Source organism: Tachyglossus aculeatus, chromosome 10 (assembly GCF_015852505.1).
Source record: "Tachyglossus aculeatus isolate mTacAcu1 chromosome 10, mTacAcu1.pri, whole genome shotgun sequence".
NCBI classification, from domain to species: domain Eukaryota; kingdom Metazoa; phylum Chordata; class Mammalia; order Monotremata; family Tachyglossidae; genus Tachyglossus; species Tachyglossus aculeatus.
The window spans coordinates 24,520,218-24,540,487 of record NC_052075.1 but is presented as its reverse complement, the minus strand read 5'-3'; the positions used below and the strand labels follow the sequence as shown (position 1 = coordinate 24,540,487).

At 42.4% G+C, this 20,270-nt stretch overlaps 1 protein-coding gene across 4 annotated transcripts in view; it reads right to left on the bottom strand.

Annotated features, from left to right (window-relative positions):
- Positions 1–20,270, bottom strand: part of CTNNA2 (catenin alpha 2) — a 1,073,907-nt gene that overhangs the window by 56,014 nt on the left and 997,623 nt on the right. For all 4 annotated transcript variants that reach the window (XM_038752080.1, XM_038752081.1, XM_038752083.1 and 1 more), the window contains 2 exons: positions 11,342–11,493; positions 2,022–2,135 (listed from right to left, as the gene is read on the bottom strand). In XM_038752080.1, coding sequence (XP_038608008.1) covers positions 2,022–2,135; positions 11,342–11,493 — 266 coding nt within the window. The remainder of the gene's footprint in view (positions 1–2,021; positions 2,136–11,341; positions 11,494–20,270) is intronic.

Sequence of the window (20,270 nt, the reverse complement as noted above, 5' to 3'; positions counted from 1 at the left end):
CCTCACCTCCCTTCTCTCCTTCTACAGCCCAGTCCGCACCCTCCACTCCTCTGCCGCTAACCTCCTCACTGTGCCTCATTCTCACCTGACATGCCGTCGACTCCCAGCCCATGTCCTTCCCCTGGCCTGGAATGCCCTCCCTCCACACATCTGCCAAACTAGCTCTCTTCCTCCCTTCAAAGCCCTACTGAGAGCTCACCTCCTCCAGGAGGCCTTCCCAGGCTGAGTCCCCTTTTTCCTTTCCTCCTCCCCATCCCCCTCCTCTGCCCTACCTCCTTCCCCTCCCCACAGCACTTGTATATGTTTGTACAGATTTATTACTCTATTTATTGTACTTGTACATATTTATTACTCATTATTTTATTAATGATGTGCCTATAGCTATAATTCTACTTATTCTAATGGTTTTGACACCTGTCTGCATGTTTTGTTTTGTTGTCTGTCTCCCCCTTCTAGACTGTGAGCCTGTTGTTGGGTAGGGACCATCTCTATATGTTGCCGACTTGTACTTCCCAAGCGCTTAGTACAGTGCTCTGCACACAGTACGCACTCAATAAATATGATTGAAGGAATGAGTGAATGATCCTGTGTTTAAGACAGAATACTCAGCATGGGGGAGGGTTTAGGAAGGAAGACAAAGAGGACTAAAATCTATCACTTCTTTTCCCTTAAAAACAAGAAAACTTAAAAAAATTCCAACATTCATTTTCAAATGCACAGTGAAATGGTGACATCTAAGATGGCTTCCATTGAGAAGAGTCTGGACCATTGGTGGATGACATTTATCCCAGGATCATCATCATCATCATCAATCGTATTTATTGAGCGCTTACTATGTGCAGAGCACTGTACTAAGCGCTTGGGAAGTACAAATTGGCAACATATAGAGACAGTCCCTACCCAACAGTGGGCTCACAGTCTAAAAGGGGGAGACAGAGAACAAAACCAAACATACTAACAAAATAAAATAAATAGAATAGATATGTACAAATAAAATAAATAAATAAATAAATAGAGTAAAAAATATGTACAAGCATATGTTAAAATATTGCTTGATGATTTATTTCTGTCCTAGGGATGGCCTGACTTAAAAAAGGAAAACGGTCAATGGTGATGTGAGGTAAAGAGTTCCACCCCTTTGGGTTGGGGGGGTGTCCAAAAAGCCATCCCTCCCTAGACCACTTGAAACACCCTAAAACTAGGAAAGTCAATTGCAGTAGGTTTGAGATAATGGGACAGTTTGGTTCACTGTATCATTAAATCACAGTCACCATTTACAGAAAAACCCATTAAGAGAGGCAATAAGGGCAGAGTGCCACTGAACCAATCACATCTAGTTTCTGATTCCAGGCTTGGACACTGACTTGTTGAGTAATGGCAGACAGTTTACTCTGTCATAAGAAGCGGCATGGCGTAGTGGAAAGACCACAGGCCTGGGAGTCGGAGGAACTAGATTCTAATCCCATCTCTGCCTCTTGCCTTCTATGACCAAGTCACTTAACTTCTCTGTGACTCAGTTTGCTGTTCTGTTAAATGTAGATTCAATAACTGTACTCCCTCCTACTTAAGCTCTGAGCCCCAGGAGGGAGAGGACACTATGTCTGACCTGATTATCTTGTATCTGACCCAGCACTTAGTACAGTGCTTGGCACAAAGGGCTTAACAATTACGACATTTATTATTAATATTCACCCTCTCTGAGCCATCATTTTTATGTAGGCAGTACAACCATTACCACCTTGAACTGATGGCATAAAACCAAACCTGGTAAAGTCTTCTAAAACAATCCAGAATTATTTATAAATTGAAACCTAAAAATGCCCACCATGTAAGAGTTTAGCATTCTGTAAATTAATAAAGCACAAGTTTCCACAGGAAGCTTCGTGCTCAGACGTAAACCTTTTCCAGAGTCACCAGGGTAGATGGCCCTGAGAGAATAAAATTCCCTCCATCTTCTTTAGATGCAGATTCCCATCACAGCAGGACAATCAGCCAAGCTTCCTCTGAAGATGGATACTTACCCTTGCACTCTGTCCAGCTATGAGCTGGTCATCCTCTGTTTGTACACTTGTCCGGCTGCGAACATCATAATCTTCCTGTTCAAAGTCTGAATCATCCTCCAATTCTTCTGGGGTCTGGAGAAGCAGAATAAGGAGAATGAGAGGGAGGAAGAAAGGAATAGAGTGAGGGGGAGAGGGGCAGGAATTTTATTTTTTCAGAGAGTGATCTTCTTTAGGGTCTAATGATTAGGTTCAGGTCAATATCCATCAGACTAATCGAATGATGGGTGGCTGTGGGGTCCTGCAGAGAGCTTCGGAAGATAAATAACCAAGGCATTCCAAAAATCAGTTTTATTGCTCACTCACCCACTGCCTATTCTCTAGTACTCCCTCTTCCCTGGGAGAGGGGAAATTTTCAAAATATATCTTTCTAGTGAAGACTACAATTGACTGTTGCCCAGTGGGGGAGTCAGTCAGTGGCAACCTTCTCATGATACCTCGATCTCATCTATCTCGCTACCAACCTCTTTCCCTTGACCTAGCTCTGGCTTGGAACACCCTCTGTCCACAAATCTGACAGGCAATTACTCTCCCTTGCTTCAAAGCCTTATTGAAGGTACATCTCCTCCAAGAGGCCTTCCCTGACTAAGCTCTCCTTTCCTCTTCTCCCCCTCCCTTCCGCGTCACCCTGACTTGTTTCCTTTATTCATCCCCCTCTCCCAGCCCCACAGTTCTTATGTCCATATCTGTAATTTATTCATTTATATATCTGTCTTCCCTTTTAACTGTAAACTCATTGTGGGCAGGAAATGTGTCTGGTATATTGTTGCATTGTATTCTCCCAAGTGCTTAGTACAGTGCTCTGCACACCGTAAGTGCTCAGTAAATATGACTGACTGACTGATATTTATTGAGAATCTATAATGCTTGAGAGAGGACAGTAGGGACAAAAGACACAGACTACGTCCTAAAAGAGTTTAAAGCTGCAATCAATCAATCAGTCAATCAGTGATGTTTATTGAGCACTTACTGTATTCAGAGCATTGTACTAAGTGCTTGGGACAGTACAATACAATATAGTTGGCACCTGTAATATTTCTCACAAGGAGCTTACAGTCTACAGGGAGATTATAGTCTTGTTTACTGCAAGCTAAGCAGCTGCTGCTTCGCTGCTACCTTTGATACCATCTTGAAGCTGGTCTGGGATCCTGATCTGGACATCCCTCAGGACCTCTGCCCATTGGCAAACCTGGTCCAGTCTCCTCCCAAATCTAAGAGGAACCAGAATCCTTGAGGAAGAACAGAGGGAAATGGACTAAACATTGCCCTGCCCAGCTGCCAGTGGTTGAATGACGCCTCATAATTAGGGGTCCATGATTTTTTGCATGGACAAGGCTCTGAATGAAGCATTTAGTGAGAGAGAAAAATTAAAACATTTTTTATGTTCTGGTGATAACACTAGACAGTAAGCAGTGTGTTAGAAATTGCTGAAAACTCCATTATAATTGTACCCACAGTAAGTCCTCAATAATCATTAATTAAATGATAGACTGGCATTTATTAATCTTCTTGCTCATGACAGTGAAAAACGAGCAATTTAAGACCAGCTAAAAGTAATTGGCATGAACAGTTTGGAGTAATGATGCCTCCTACAAACTCTGTTGTATTGTACACCCTCAAGTGCTTAGCACAGAGCTAAGATTGATTGGTTGATTTGGATGACTCAAGGGCTGCAGTGTGAATATCATCTTGAGAGCTCGGGCAAGCATTCTAAATGATAATAACGCCTCAAGTAATTTCACCCCCAATGGGGAAGACAGTTCAAGAATGCTTCCTGGAGCTTGAACTTTCCAGGGAGAATCAAATTTATAAAGATTCAAATGTACTTTTATGTTCCCAAGGTCTAACCCAGTGTTCTGCATACACCAGTCAATAAATACTGATGATGGTGAAGATGATGAGTAGTGAGGACCTGCAATCTTTAGAGAAGCTGCTAGGGATACAGCGATCACGGGCATTTAGGCGTCTAATTCCCACTTGCCCCTTTCCTTAATCTCACTTTTAGGGATTGCACAATGGGTATCCTCACTAAACACTAGCTACCAACCCCAGAATCCAATTCCCAGAAACTTCAGCAAATGACATAACATCATGGAGATTTGCAATCTCCTCGGAACAGAAGTGGCCCAACCCTGATTTCTTATTCTTTTTGTCTGAAAAAAAAAATCATAGTTCAGCTGTTACCAAAATGCCACACACAGTGTTCCTAGGCAAGCTTTATGAGAGTTTACCCCCGGGCCGGAATGAACTGGGACATATCACAGCAAACTGAGTTCCCAGTATTCTTACATCTGAAAACACGACAAAATATTGCCATGTTGCAGTGGATTCTCCTGACCCAGGCCTGGAACCCCACCTCCTGACAAGTGATCACATTTTATGAAGCCCCTTGGGCTGAGAAGCTGAAGACCTTGGAAGAAGTTATCTCCACTGCATACAAATCTAATCTGCTATGGTCTTGAAAAATGAAAAACAGTGGGGATCTTGAATTTCCCACTGGCAGAAACAGTGGAAGTTTCCTTTCATGGGAGGCATTCATGAAGCATTCACGGGAGGCAGCAGAACTGAAACCTGTCTTCTTCCAATTCCAACTCCACCAAGTCCATTTGCATTCAACTGGACTGGATTCATTGACTACCTCCAACCCTACTGATCAAATCTTGTTCCTGATTTGATCTGGCAGGCAGGCATGAATCAGGCCTTCCATGCCAATATTATGTTCCACTCAACAGTTTTCCAAGCTAGTCTCATCTTGTCTCTCTGTCAACTATATTAACATTCTCTCAACAGTGTGACCGTACTCAATTTTCTTTCTCGAGGACATTAAAGGCAAAAATAAATAAATAAAAAAGTTTTGTTCCCTCACTTTATCAAACTAAGGTGCAGAGAAAACAGTTCAGTTCAAATAACAGGTAGGATTTGCAATGTGAACACAGATAATCTGCTCTGACAATTCCATTGCTTTTGATATGCTGGGGGAAAATTATAGCAAGTTGGTAAATTTTGCTGACATGCAATGGTAAGATTAAAAGTGACTTCATCTTTAGCTCTTAGGAGAAAACTCACTCGACAGAAAAGGGGGATGACAGACATGAGAATATCTTTTCTAGACATTTCAATGATCATTGTTTTCCCAAAGTAAAACCCCATATCTTTACATTAAAGAGAGGAGTAAGCTTAACTTCATGCGCTAATTCGCAGGGTTACAATAATTTACTTCAGTCATTTTCTCTTATCTCTTTTGTAGCTTATAAATACATGAACTGGCACCAGTTTTTAACAATATGCTGATTGTTCCACATGTTTTGGTACTGAGAGCAGCTGGGTGAGGTAAAAAGATGCTGACTACATTTGAAAGTGCCTTCAACTACTTTGCTCCTCAGAAATTCTCAGAATTAAATTCATATATTCACCAGAATGAGAGGATTGATCTTCTTTACCTCATGTTTTCAACATAATTTCCTATGTTACTCCCATTAGAAAATCCAGCAGTATAATACCCAGGAAGAGCTAGCTGTGACTTCAGTTATTTAACTGCATATCTATATCTTCCTAATGCTATTCTATTTAGGAGTCATGTTTATATTGTTTTCAAATGATGTCATTAAGAGTCACTTGGTTGATGAATGTAGATAGACATTAACAACTATATACTGAAAAACAGTATGGCACAGTGGAAAGAGTCCAGGCTTAGAAGTCAGAAGACTTGGGTTACAATTCTGGCTCCATCACATGACTGCTGGGTTACTTTGGATAATTTTCTGTGCCTCAGTTTTCTCATCTGTAAAATGCTGAAATACCTGTTTTCCTCCCCTCTTAGACTTTGAGGTCCATGTGAGACAGGGAACATGTCTTACATAATTATCTTGCCTTTACCCCAATCAATCAATCAATCAATCAGTGGTGTATTGAGCACTTACTGGGTGTAGAGCCCTGTACTAAGCACCTGGGAGAGTGCAGTAAATTAGAGTTGGTAGACATGATCCCTGTTCACAAGATGTTTACAGTATTGAGTGAGAGACAAACATTAAAATAAATTACAGATAGGGGAAATGACAGAGAATAAAAATATGTACAAAGGTGTTGTGTGTGGCACTGTGTGAGTTTCACAGGGTTAAGAAATACAGGACTAAGGGCATAAGTGATGCAATGGCTTAGCATATAAAAAGCCCCTAGCAAATGCCATAGTAATTATTAGTTGGAGATAATCCACCAACAAGATTAAGGGGGTGGACAATAGGTCCTATTGTTCAGCACCTATGATTAACTGATTAAGAGGAAAGGGTAAAAGACTTGACATTTTTTGGCCTGCAGGAGAGAAGATTTGGGGATGATCTAATAAGATTATTTAAGGGTTGTTAAATAGTTGATAGGCACTGATGGGGATCAGCTGATAGTCATTTTCAAAGAAAATTAACCCATTCAGTCCATGTTTACTGACTCCTGAAGAACCTCCAGGCATTGCCCATCCACCTCTGCATCAAATGGAACACCTTGCCATTGGGTTTAAAGCACACAATCACTTTGTCCCCTCCTACCTTACCTCACTGATTTCCTACTACAACTCAGCACGTTCAATTCATTCCTCTAACACCAACCTATTCACTGTAACTGATCTTGTCTATCTCCTCAATGACACCTTGCCCATGTTCTGCCTCTGGCCTGGCACTCCCTCACCCTTCTATATTTGATAGATGATGGCTTCCTCCACCTTCAAAACCTTATTAAAATCATATTTACTCCAAGAGGTCTTCTCAAACTAGCCCTCAATTCCCCTACTCCCCCCAGCTTCTGTGTCACCTTTGAACTTGGATTTGTACCCTTTATTCACCCCACCTTTAGCCTCACAGCACTTATATACATAATCATAACTTTTTTAAGTGTTTGCCTCCTTTCAATAGTCTCCTTTTCTAGACTATAAGCTCCTTGTGGTCAGGGAACATGTCTACCAACTCTGTTATATGGCACTCCCCCAAGGGCTGAATACAGAGCCCTGCATACAGCAAGTGCTTAATAAATGATTGATTAATTGAATAGGAAAGAGACTTACCTGCAGGATTAGAGACTTTCATTCATTCGATCATATTTATTGAGCACTTACTGTGTGCAGAGCACTGTACTAAGCACCTGGGAAGTACAAATCGGCAACATATAGAGACGGTCCCTACATATTAAGAAATGCATTAAACAGGAGGAGTTACAGAAGGATGCACTGACATTACCCTGAGCGTCTCTGGATCTGTGGTGTAACGGCATTTTGATATCTCTGGTATATCAGTAGGAAAACATTCTATGACCCCTTCTGTTCACCTGACAAAATTTTGCTTCCTACCTGTTATCTTAAGTGTAGCCATGTCTGAAGGCAGAGGAATGGACTAGTTAGCCATTCAAAGTCCCTTCTACTCTTATGGTTCTTGGAAATATAATTCTCTTTCTTCTTGCAAAATAATGTATCATTTGTTGATAAATGAATTTAATTAGTTAGAAAAGAGAACATTGATTCATTAAAATCTGAAAGCAATTTCCAGCAGTTTGTGAAGGGACAGTCTTTTAAAAATTACAGGCAGGATCGTTAAGCTTGGTCAGATTGTAGATGCTGAAAAGAAAACCACTTTTTATCTTCCTACATTTTAACTGTAAAGTTAGAGTAAGAGTTGTCCTTGGATTTTGAAGATGATACTACTGATGGTATAGCCCTTTTCAGGACAACAAGTGATTAAAAAGCTCAATAATGCATCCTGCTGCATTATCATTAAGAACAGCATTCACCTGATCAAATTGAATAAAATGTCATGAAGGAAGAATGACACAATCTAACAAGACTATGCCATTTCATCCCAACTTATGATACTGTCTTACAGCTCGTAAATCCTATAAAACTTTTTGCTTCCAGATTAAAAAGGACAGGCTAACCAACTACAAACTGTTAGAAAGGGACTATCTCACAGAAATTATGGGAGGGAGGGAGGAAAGGGCTGGTGTTGAGTTTTGCCATTCAAGAGTAACCTTAAAGGTTCCATGTTTGTGCGGAAAGCAGATTAGAGCAGTCTTCAAATCTTTTAATAATGATCGGCTGGGAAGTTCCTTGGTTATCAAAAACACATTTGATCCTTGGCCCCACTCCCTCATCATTATTGACCTAAAATCCTCTTGGGTAAGGAATGTGTCTCCCTACTCTTTTGTATTGTACTGTCTAAAACCTTAGTTCAGTGCTCTGCACACTGTAATGACTGAGAGCAGAAGAGAAGGAAGAAGAGTTGATAACTAGATGAGTCAATTTTCAGGATTGTTTTGCTTCTCTGATGGGTCAGTTGGAGAGGGGAAATCTTTGGCTCCACCACTTCACATGCCTTTTGGGATTGCTTGGGGTTTCCTTCAAAATTGGCTGTCTGTTTAGAAAACTGAGAACTGGTCATTGGCAGGACGTCACCTGACTCAGAATCTGCCAGTTGGAGAGGGGAAATCTTTGGCCCCACCACTTCACATGCCTTTTGGGATTGCTTGGGGTTTCCTTTAAAATTTGCTATCTTTTTAGAAAACTGTGAACTGGTCATTGGCAGGAAGTCACCTGACTCAGGATCTGACCATTCATTTAAGTCAAGGTTGTTTTTCCCTACATGCGTCTACATTTTCAGTGTGTTTTTCCTTCAAAATTTGCTGTCTGTTTAAAAAACTGGGAACTGGTCATTGGCAGGAAGTCACCTGACTCAGGATCTGACCATTCATTTAAGTCAAGATTGTTTTTCCCTCCATGCATCTACATTTTCAGTGTGTTTTGCTTTCTTGTAAGACTTTAGAGTAATAGCTGATAGACAGGAGGATAAAGCATTTAAATTATATGTGGGCCAGATTCTCCCCAGAGGTTTTCTTTCTGCTAGTAAATCAGGTATTTGTTGAGGTTAATTCACTCTTCCAGGCCATTAGGAGGCCATTCTGTACCCTGCAGCACACCCCAGTGGTTTGAAAGAGTGAATGCACCTCCTCAAGAACTCAATTTACTGTCTGGAAAGGGAATCAGACTCAGGAGAATCGAAATGTACGAGGATTATCAATCAATCAATATCTATTGAGGGCTTTCTTTGTACAGAGCCCTGTATTAAACGCATGGAAGAGTACATACAACAGAATTAGCAGACATGTTCCCTGACCCTTAGGATTTATGGAATTCCCTGATTAGCTGGAATCTGAGTGGTCATTATTAGCAAAGATCTTCACAATGGTTTGCCTGAAAACTAACATTTGGGGACTTAACATGTCCAAAACAGAATGTTTCATCTTCCCACCCAAATCCTGCTCTTCCCCTGGCCTTCCCTTCATTGTACACAGCACCACAATCCTCCTTGCCTCACAAGCCCATAACCTTGGTGTTATACTCCACTCATCTTTCATTCAACCCACATATTCCATCCTTCACAAAATACTATCAGTTTGACCTTCACAACATCACAAAAATCTGCCTTTTCCTCTAAATTTGAATTGCTGCTATGCTGATGCAGTCACTTATCCTATCCTGCCTTAGCTACTGTGTCGGCCTCCTCACTGACCTACCTACCTCCTGAATCTCCCCACTCCAGGCCATTCTCCACCCTGCTGACTGGATCATTTTTCTGAAAACACCACTCAGTCCATGGTGACCCACTCCTCAAGAACCTCCAGTCATTCCAGTGGTTCCACTTCCCCAACAAAACGAAGCTCCTCACCATTGGCTTCAAAGCACTCAATTACCTTGTCCCCTCCTATATTTCCTACTGCAGCACAGCATGTTCACTTGGCTCTTCTAACACCCACCTTCTCAATCAAGCTTATCTTGCTGATGAGACCTCCAACCTGGAATTCCCTCCCCCTTCATATCCAGCAGACAACCACGCTCCCCATCTTCAAAGCCTAATTAACATCTCATCTTCTCCAAGAGGCCTTCCCTTACTAAGACTTTCTCTCCCCTTCACCCTCTCCCTTCTGCATCACCATTGTGCTTTGATCTCTATCATTTAAGCTTTTGATATTCACATCACCCTGGGCCCCACAGTGCTTATTTACCTATTCAGTAATTTATTTTAATGTCTGTCTCCTCTAGAATGTAGGCTCCTTGTGGGCAGGGAACATGTCTACCAACTCTGTTGTAGTGTCCTCTCCCAAGCCCTTTGTACAGTTCTCTGCACATAGTAAGCACTCATTAAATATAACCGATTGATTTAGGTGACTTCTGTGTTAAACCACCCAATGGTTGGGTGAGTTGGAGAAGACCCTGGATGAGGACATGAATGAAAATGAATCACTGGCCTCTTTCAAGAAGAAAACTAATTTACATTAGAATGAGAAGCAGAGTGGCTTAATGGAAAGAGCCTGGGCTTGGGAGTCATAGGTCATGGGTTTCGAATTCCACCTCTGCCAATTACCAGCTGTGTGACCTTGGGCAAGTCACTTAACTTCTCTGTGCCTCATGAATGAAGACTGTGAGCTCCACGTGGGACAACTTGATGACCTCGTACCTACCCCAGCACTTAGAACAGTGCTTGGCACATAGGAAGTGCTGAACAAATACCAATATTATTAGGGAAGCAGTGTGGTTCAGTGGAAAGAGCACAGGCTTGGGAGTCAGAGGTTATGGGTTCTAATCCCAGCTCCGCCACTTGTCGGGTGTGTGACTTTGGGCAAGTCACTTAACTTCTCTGTGCCTCAGTTACCTCATCTGGAAAATAGAGATTAAGATTGTGAGCCCCATGTGGGACAACCTGATCACCTTGTATCCCCCCAGTGCTTAGAACAGTGCTTTGCACATAGTAAGCACTTAGCAAATACCAAAAAAGAAATGAAACAAAGCTCTATTGTTCCTGATTGGCTGCCTGATCAGAAGGAGCATGGGGTTGTCCTGGTCAGGGGACCAGGGGAGCCACTCATGCAACACTCATGCAAAAACTGATTGATTTGTATCTAGCTTAGAACAGTGCTTAACACATAGTGAACACTGAACAAATACCATAAAAAAAACAACTGGGAGCCTTTGAGTAGAAAACGTGTATTTTCACGCTAAGCACAGATTGAACCTGAGCTGGATATCTCCCCTTTCATTTTAGAACCCAGAGACCCTCTTCGTTGACCAAACCTGTTGAGAAAAAAACATCTCTCCAACATTTTTTTTTCTGTGAAACACATTCAAATGTACAAGGGGATTTTGAAAAGCAAAAGAAAAGAAGGAACGCTGATTAAGTCTTTCTGCTTCTGGCTATGATACTTATCTCCTCCCTCTCCTCCAACTTCACCTTCCGAGGTTCCTTACATACCCTGATCATCAGCACTGCTTTCCTGATGTCACGAACTCCATCGTATACCAAGCGGGAAGCATCTATGAATTCATTCTCTTCAAATGGCTGGGGAACATTTGCGCTGAGGGCTTCAATGGCAACTTCCACTTGTTCAGCAAAACGTGGCATAACTAGATTAAACAAAATGAAAGGAAATAAGACCCTCTTTTAGGAATGCTTTCCCTCTCCCTTGGGGACACTCCCTCCCCCCAGGGAATAAAACCAGGCAGGGGACACACCCCGTTACAGTTCCAGTACGCACCAAGGTGATTGTGTACTATTTGTGTTTGTCAGACTATAATGGTCTTAATTCCATTCCACATCTCAGCAGAGGAAGGAAACAGCTTTTCTTGGAGGAAGGTGAACTTCAAAGCTGTGCACAAAGGTTTATCTGATTGTGTTCAAAGGGAGGGTTATATTGGACAACCAGAATGTGTAGTTCAAACATTCTAAGGGATGACTCGAAACTCTGTTTGCTCATACACTTCTTATAAAATGCTTTGATACATAAATTGTATCTCTCCAGCATTGAGTCAAAGAGTTATATTGGGCAGCAACTAGATTGTGTAGTTCAAACATTCAAAGGGATGTCTTGAAACTCTGTTCTTACACTTCTTAAATAATGCTTTGATACATGTCGTATCTACCCAATATTAAGTAGAAGAGAGAAATAATGTGTCCAAAGGGAGAGAGCACGAGCCTGAGAGTCAGAGGACCTGGGTTCTAATCCCTGCTCCACCACTTGTCTGCTGTGTGACCTTGGGCTTGTCGCTTAACTTCTCTGTGCCTAAATTTCTTCATCTGTAAAATGGGGATTCAATTCCTGTTGTCCTTCCTACGTAGACTGTGGATAAGGAAAAGGACTGTGTTCTACTTGATTATCTTGTATCCACCCCTACACTTAGTACAGTGTTTGGCCCACAGTCAGCACTTAGCAAATGCCACCATTATTATTATTATTAAAGATTGGGCCTTTAACTGGATCATTTGGATTGTGTGCAGAGATCATGATTATAACCTGTACCCAACTCTCCCAAGCATTTAGTACAGTGTTCTACACATAATCAGCTCTCAATAAATACATTTGATTGATTGATTGAGGGAAGGGAGTGGGAACGTGGAATGACTCTGGGGAAGTTAATATTGATTTGGTATAAAAATGAATGGAGTTTTCACTAGCAAATTATTTGGAAACATGGGCCCCAAAGCATTTCTGTGTTATTCCCGGGTCTGTTTGAGTCTTTTACTTTGTAGATGGGTGGCTGGATTCTGTGACACCTTTGATCTTGACATCACCAATGAAACTCTTTGACTGTGTGTAAGGTTTCCTGGTTCAAACTGACATCTAACTGTGGCTTTCATTAATTATTACTCAAACTGTGGCATCTATTAATACAGAGGTTTGAGTTTGGACATAGTCCCTGTCCCACACAGGGATCACAATCTATTTTATCCCCATTTTACATTTGACAGGCTCAGAGAGGTTAAGTGACCTGCCCAAGGTCATGGAGTAGACCAGTGGCAGGACTGAGACTTGAACCCAGATCTTTTGACTACCAGTCTACACTGTTTCCAATTAAGCTGATCACCACTCTAAAGGACTACACTGAGCCTCAGATTTGACAGTGGAGATCTATCGTTAAATGATGGCAGGCCACAAAGCCAAAGCGAAGTGATGAATTCCATGATGGCTCTGAATTTTGTAGCTTGATTGACTACCCACACTCTACACTGTCTTAATAAACAGGGTAATAAACATTGTCTTTCCATAAACAGACCTGCTGGATCATGGTTCGTTTCACTGTTGTTGATATGAATCAGGAAAAGATATTTTTATAAACAATTATGGCATATTGTACCAACGAGAACTTGGATAATCCAAAGCACACATTCTACCCAGAAAAGGAAAACATGTTCACTCTTTGTAATTTTATATCCATTATGGTCTTTCTCTAGACTTATGAGCTCCATTCCTTTAAATATCACATTCAATACTATGTAATAGAGCCAACTCTTTCCAAAGCCTTACCTACCATTTTAACACTCTAGGTGTGAAAACACTGTGTTTTACAATTGCTTTGACGCCTACATCTTTCTGCTGTATTCTAATCATATTGCAAAACACAAATTGAATCTCTTTCTCATTTGCCTAAACTTTTTACTGTCTGCTTTTAAAAACAGTTGACTGAATATGATAGTCACAAGTATTATAGTTTAACTTTTTAATGCATATTTTTACAAGTAAAGGTGCACCCAATATCACTACTTCAAAGTTTAACTTTGTGCCATTATTCTGCTACTCGCTGAAAAAAAAGTTTGGTGTTTTGTTCTTTTATTACAGGGTTTAGAAAGTATATATTCTTTACTCTAAATGTTGCAGTAGTGTGAGCTCTTTGTAACGCCTTGTATAATGTGGATGCAGAATGTGTTTTGAAAAATATCCTATAAATATTGTGAACAACAGCCAGTTTTAAATGTTAAATAGCACATTTTCATCACTCCTTCCAAAACCCCCAACAATAGTAGCTATTTAATGCATACGATATAAAAATACAAAGACTGATTTCACTGTATAATCAGCACTTTCTAAAGTGCATGAGGAGAGATGAGATAAATACCTTTTATGCCCATTTGGCTTAGTTTACAAGATTGGAGTAAAAGAACATAAAATCATTTGGGAATCTGGAGTGTTCAAAGAAACCTCATTTTGCAGCCAGAACCTTGGGCAAAGTTGCCTTTGGGTACCTGAATTTCTCCACCTCTGTCCCAAAATATGAAGCAAAAAACTGAAAACATTTCTCTTATCCAGAAGTTGTGAGGGAAAACATCTCAATGCTGAAAACAGCAGAAGGAAAGCTAGCTCCTTCTGCCCTCTAGACTGTAGACTCCTCTAGACTATAAGCTCCTTATGGGCAGGGAACATGTCTACCATGTCTCTTGCATTGTACTTTCCTGCTTAGTGCAGTGTTGTGCATAAAGGAACTCACTCAATAAATAACGTTGTTGATTGCCCAGTTCTGTTCCTTATTTTGGCTGAAGCAGACATTTGGTTGTCTACTGCAAAGAGATAGCCCCTGTTTATGAGGATTTGGGATTAAATCCTGCCTGTTCTCCCCAACCCTGTGGGAAAAATCATGCTTGTTAAAAAATAAGGTATTCTCTTGAAAGAAACCTCAACCTATCTAAACTATAGTGGCTCAGTGGAAAGAGCATGGGCTTTGAAGTCAGAGGTCATGGGTTCAAATCCTGACTCTGTCAATTGTCAGCTGTGTGACTTTGGGCAAGTCACTTAACTTCTCTGTGCCTCAGTTACCTCATCTGTAAAATGGGGATTAAGTCTGTGAGCCCCCTGTGGCACAACCTGACCACCTTGTTACCTTCCCAGTGCTTAGAACAGTGCTTTGCACATAGTAAGTGCTTAATAAATGCCATTATTATTATTATAGGTTTGCTGGAGTTCCTTTTAATCGGGCCAGAAACACAACACTGAGTTTGTGATTCTCACATTATATATTACCAGAGTTTCTGATGTATGACTATTTAAATAATAGCTTCTTTCTGCCTTTCTGAATTGCATCCAATAAAACTAGCATCTTCCCAGGCACTACGTATAGGCTGGGCTTTGATACATCTTGATGGCTTCATTCCTAAAGATGAGAACAACTTCAGAAAGGGAAAAAAAGTAATACAATATTTTATATAGAAAGCACGCCAGACTAGACCAAGGGAAGATGATATTCCCTGAGTTATAAAATCAGACATAAATATGCAAGCAAAAAAAAAAATCCAAATCAGACTCTAAAGGCAGTGATGAGAATGCTGGGAGCTGTTCTTTCTCAGGGAGTTGTGGGTGTGGGGCGGGATAGTTCCTTGGGGGTCCCAGAGCACAAAGGGAGCCAACCCCTGATACATTACACCATATGAGCGAGAAGAAAGGAAGGAAATATGAAGGCTGAAAATGCAGTGGCAAAGTCAAAGAAGCACTGGCTGAATTGGAGAGCAGGAGGCTCTCATTTGGCCTTAGCTTTTTTTTTCTTAAATTGGGTTTGAAATTATTAGAAGCCAGTGTTTTTGATGAGTGATTGATGAGTGTGGGTAGCTAGGGCTGAGATTTGTGACTTCTGTCATGGTGAAGAGAGAGGCATCTATTTGCGAGGAGCACTGCTTCCCTAATTCCCTAACGGAATTATAATTCTATTTATTTATACTGATGCCTGTTTACTTGTATTGATGTCTGTCTCCCCCTAAACCCCCTTCTAGACTGTGAGCCTGTTGTGGGCAGGGATTGTCTTTCTCTATTGCTGTACTATACTTTCCAAGCACTTAGTACAGTGCTCTACACACAGTAAGCACTCAGTAAATATGATTGAATGAATAAAAGAACGAACAATTTGACAGACCACAGCTCTCCGCTAATTTACTGCCCTCCTCCCACAAGCCCTCCTTCCCCAATTAAATCCATTTACTTGTTTTGATCTGTTTACTTGTTTTGATGTCTGTCTCCCCACTTCTGGACTCTGAGCCCACTGTGGGCAGGGTCTGTCTCTCTTTGTTGCTGAATTGTACTTTCCAAGCGCTTAGTACAGTGCTCTGCATGCAGCAAGCACTCAATAAATACTATTGAATGAATTAATGAATTGCCCAGCATTCCAAGCCATACAAATCCATCAGCCAAACCCGGTATTTGTGGATCTATTTAAACCCATCCTCAGCACTTGTGTATATCAGCTATTAAATTACGCATTTTGACTACCAGAAACAGCATGGCCTAGGGGAAAGAGTATGGACTTGAGAGTCAGAAGACCCGAGTTCTAATTCTACCTCTGTCCCTTGCCTGCTGCATGACTCTGGGCAAGCCACTTAGCATCTCTGGGCTTCTGTTTTCTCGTCTCTAAAATGGGGATTCAATACCTGCTCTTTCTCTTATTTAGACTATGAGTTTCTTGTGGTTCAGGGACCGTATCAGAACCGACTAACTTGTATCTACTCCTGGGCTTAGTATAGTATTGGGCAAGTAGTAAGCACTTAACAAATACCACGATTACTACTGCTATCACTCCATTGGCTTGGGTTGGTCTTTCCCTTTAGAGTGTAGGATCCTTTTTGGCAAAGAACTTCACTTCTTTATAATGGACTCCTCAGGCACCTAATAAAATGCACTGCACCAAATAGATAGGTGCATAAGGTCATCCACAGCATTCCAGAAAGTTCAGAGGCAGATGGTTTGGGCTAGAGGCGATACTACCATCAGGCTGCCAGCCTCAACTAGGCTCCTCTCCAACAGCTCCTCATTTTGCAGCCACTCTGAGAGGGTGGAAAGTGGAAAGGGGGTCCTGAGCTCTTCCACTCAGGTCGAGATTCCCCACTTGAAGGAGATCTGAGATGACACCCAATTAAGGCTAGAAGAGGAACTTCCCTTAGGAACTTAGGAACTTCCCTAAGGAGTTCCAGCCACCATAAAAGCCAGGCTCATTTATAATATTACAGAACACAACACTGAAACATTACCTAGCACTTTCATCTTCGAGCTCTCATTCTTTTCTCTCCAGCATTCCTCTGCATTAGGATGGGACAGCTCTTAATACCTCTATTTGACAGGTGGGGAACCGAGCCAGGTTCCCCAGAAAAGTTGAACGATCTTGCCCTAGTTCACCCAGAAAGGGAGTGGCAGTGTTAGAAACGTATCTCTCAGGTGGAAGTTCTGGGTGTTTACTCTACTCTGGGCTTCTGCCATTTCTTGGGCTGAAGTAAGCCTGTTCTTGGGAAAGATGTTGCAGTGGAAGATGGTGGTCCTTGGTCCCATGTCCATGGGTTAACTAGAAGGCCAGGGAGGAGGGATGGGAGTAGGCCTCAGTGTGACAGAGGGTATCTACCTGGCTTCTTTAGAGGCCTCTAGACTGTGAGCCCATTGTTGGGTAGGGACCGTCTCTATATGTTGCAAACTTGTACTTCCCAAGCGCTTAGTACAGTGCTCTGCACACAGCAAGCGCTCAATAAATACAATTGAATGAATGAATGATAAATGCCTGGAACCTGACAGCAACTACTAGTAGGGGCGGGGAGTCCTAGCCAATACAAAGCTGATGCCAGGAAGAGAAAGCCAGTATAGTTGTTTTGGGCAGGTAATGTGTCTGGTATATTATTCTACTGTACTCTCCCAATCAATCAATCGATCAATCAATCAATCGCATTTCTTGAGCGCTTACTGTGTGCAGAGCACTGTACTAAGCGCTTGGGAAGTACAAGTTGGCAACATATAGAGACAGTCCCTACCCAACAGTGGGCTCACAGTCTAAAAGGGGGAGACAGAGAACAAAACCAAACATACTAACAAAATAAAATAAATAGAATAGATATGTACAAGTAGTGCTCTATGCATAGTAAGCATTCAATAAATATGATTGATTGAGTTGTTTAAAGTCAAGGAATGTTTATCATTGGGATACAGAAGAGCTGCTAAAATTCTCCAACCTTTTGATGAGTCTGTGTCAGGTTGAAGCTCCTGGTTGATAGGCCTGTAACAGGCCTGGAACTCGCAGCTGTGATTTCTTCACAGTTTGGGGTTAGCACAAATTGAAGCAATAACAAAATTCTGAACAGTGAAGATGACAACTCAAATGAACTAGCTGCCTTGTAATCATTTTTTTTAAGCAGCATGGTCTAGTGGATAGAGCACAGTCCAGGGAGTCATAAGGACCTGGATTCTAATTCTGGCTCTGCGACTTGTCTGCTGTGTGACTTTGAGCAAGTCACTTTATGTCTCTGTGCTTCAGTCACCTCATCTGTAAAATCAGAATTAAGACTGTGAGCCCATTGTGGGATGGGGACTACATCCAACCCAATTACCTTGCATCTACCACAGCACTTAGTACAGTGAAGAAGCAGCAGTAGAGGAGCAGTGTGGCTCCGTGGAAATCAATCAATCAATCAATCAATCGTATTTATTGAGCGCTTACTATGTGCAGAGCACTGTACTAAGCACTTGGGAAGTACAAATTGGCATCACATAGAGACAGTCCCTACCCAACAGTGGGCTCACAGTCTAAAAGGGGGAGACAGAGAACAGAACCAAACATACCAACAAAATAAAATAAGTAGGATAGAAATGTACAAGTAAAATAAATAAATAAATAAATAAATAGAGTAATAAATATGTACAACCATATATACAGGTGCTGTGGGGAAGGGAAGGAGGTAAGACGGGGGGATGGAGAGGGGGACGAGGGGGAGAGGAAAGAAGGGGCTCAGTCTGGGAAGGCCTCCTGGAGGAGGTGAGCTCTCAGCAGGGCCTTGAAGGGAGGAAGAGAGCTAGCTTGGCGGATGGGCAGAGGGAGGGCATTCCAGGCCCGGGGGATGACGTGGGCCGGGGGTCGATGGCGGGACAGGCGAGAGCGAGGTACAGTGAGGAGATTAGTGGTGGAGGAGTGGAGGGTGCGGGCTGGGCTGTAGAAGGAGAGAAGGGAGGTGAGGTAGGAGGGGGCGAGGTGATGGACAGCCTTGAAGCCCAGGGTGAGGAGTTTCTTCCTGATGCGCAGATTGATCGGTAGCCATTGGAGGTTTTTGAGGAGGGGAGTAATATGTCCAGAGCGTTTCTGGACAAAGATAATCCGGGCAGCAGCATGAAGTATGGATTGAAGTGGAGAGAGACACGAGGATGGGAGATCAGAGAGAAGGCTAGTGCAGTAGTCCAGACGGGATAGGATGAGAGCTTGAATTAGCAGGGTAGCGGTTTGGATGGAGAGGAAAGGGCGGATCTTGGCAATGTTGCGGAGCTGAGACCGGCAGGTTTTGGTGAGGGCTTGGATGTGAGGGGTGAATGAGAGAGCGGAGTCGAGGATGACACCAAGGTTGCGGGCTTGTGAGACGGGAAGGATGGTAGTGCCGTCAACAGAGATGGGAAAGTCAGGGAGAGGACAAGGTTTGGGAGGGAAGACAAGGAGCTCAGTCTTCGACATGTTGAGCTTTAGGTGGCGGGCGGACATCCAGATGGAGATGTCCTGAAGGCAGGAGGAGATGCGAGCCTGGAGGGAGGGGGAGAGAGCAGGGGCAGAGATGTAGATCTGGGTGTCATCAGCGTAGAGATGATAGTTGAAGCCGTGGGAGCGAACGAGGTCACCAAGGGAGTGAGTGTATATTGAGAACAGAAGGGGACCAAGCACTGAACCTTGGGGAACCCCCACAGTAAGAGGATGGGAGGGGGAGGAGGAGCCTGCAAAAGAGACTGAGAAAGAACGACCGGAGAGATAAGAGGAGAACCAGGAGAGGACGGAGTCTGTGAAGCCAAGGTCAGATAACGTGTGGAGGAGAAGGGGGTGGTCCACAGTGTCAAAGGCAGCTGAGAGGTCGAGGAGGATTAGGACAGAGTATGAGCCGTTGGATTTGGCAAGCAGGAGGTCATTGGTGACCTTTGAGAGCACAAAGTGGAAAGAGCCCGGGCTTAGGAGTCAGAGGTTGTGGGTTCTAATTCCGGCTCTGCCACTGATCAGAGGCTGTGGGTTCTAATCCCGGCTCTGCCGCTGATCAGCTGTGTGACTTTGGGCAAGTCACTTAACTTCTCTGTGCCTCAGTTACCTCCTCTGTAAAATGGGATGAAGACTGTGAGCCCCACATGGACGACCTGATGACTTGTATCTACCCCAGCGCTTAGAACAGTACTTGGCACATAGTAAGCGCTTAACCAAACCACTGTTATTATTATTATTATTACAGTGCTTGGCATTTAGTAAGCATTTAACAAATACCGCAATTATTATTATCACTACTAACTAATAATAATCCTTCCTCTTCTTTATAGCATTAACTAAAACAAAGCACAGAAGTTTGATTGATTCGTATCTCTGTCCACTGTGTGCCAGATTCTAGACTCCTGCCCTTAGGGCAGATTCATTCATTCATTCAATCGTATTTA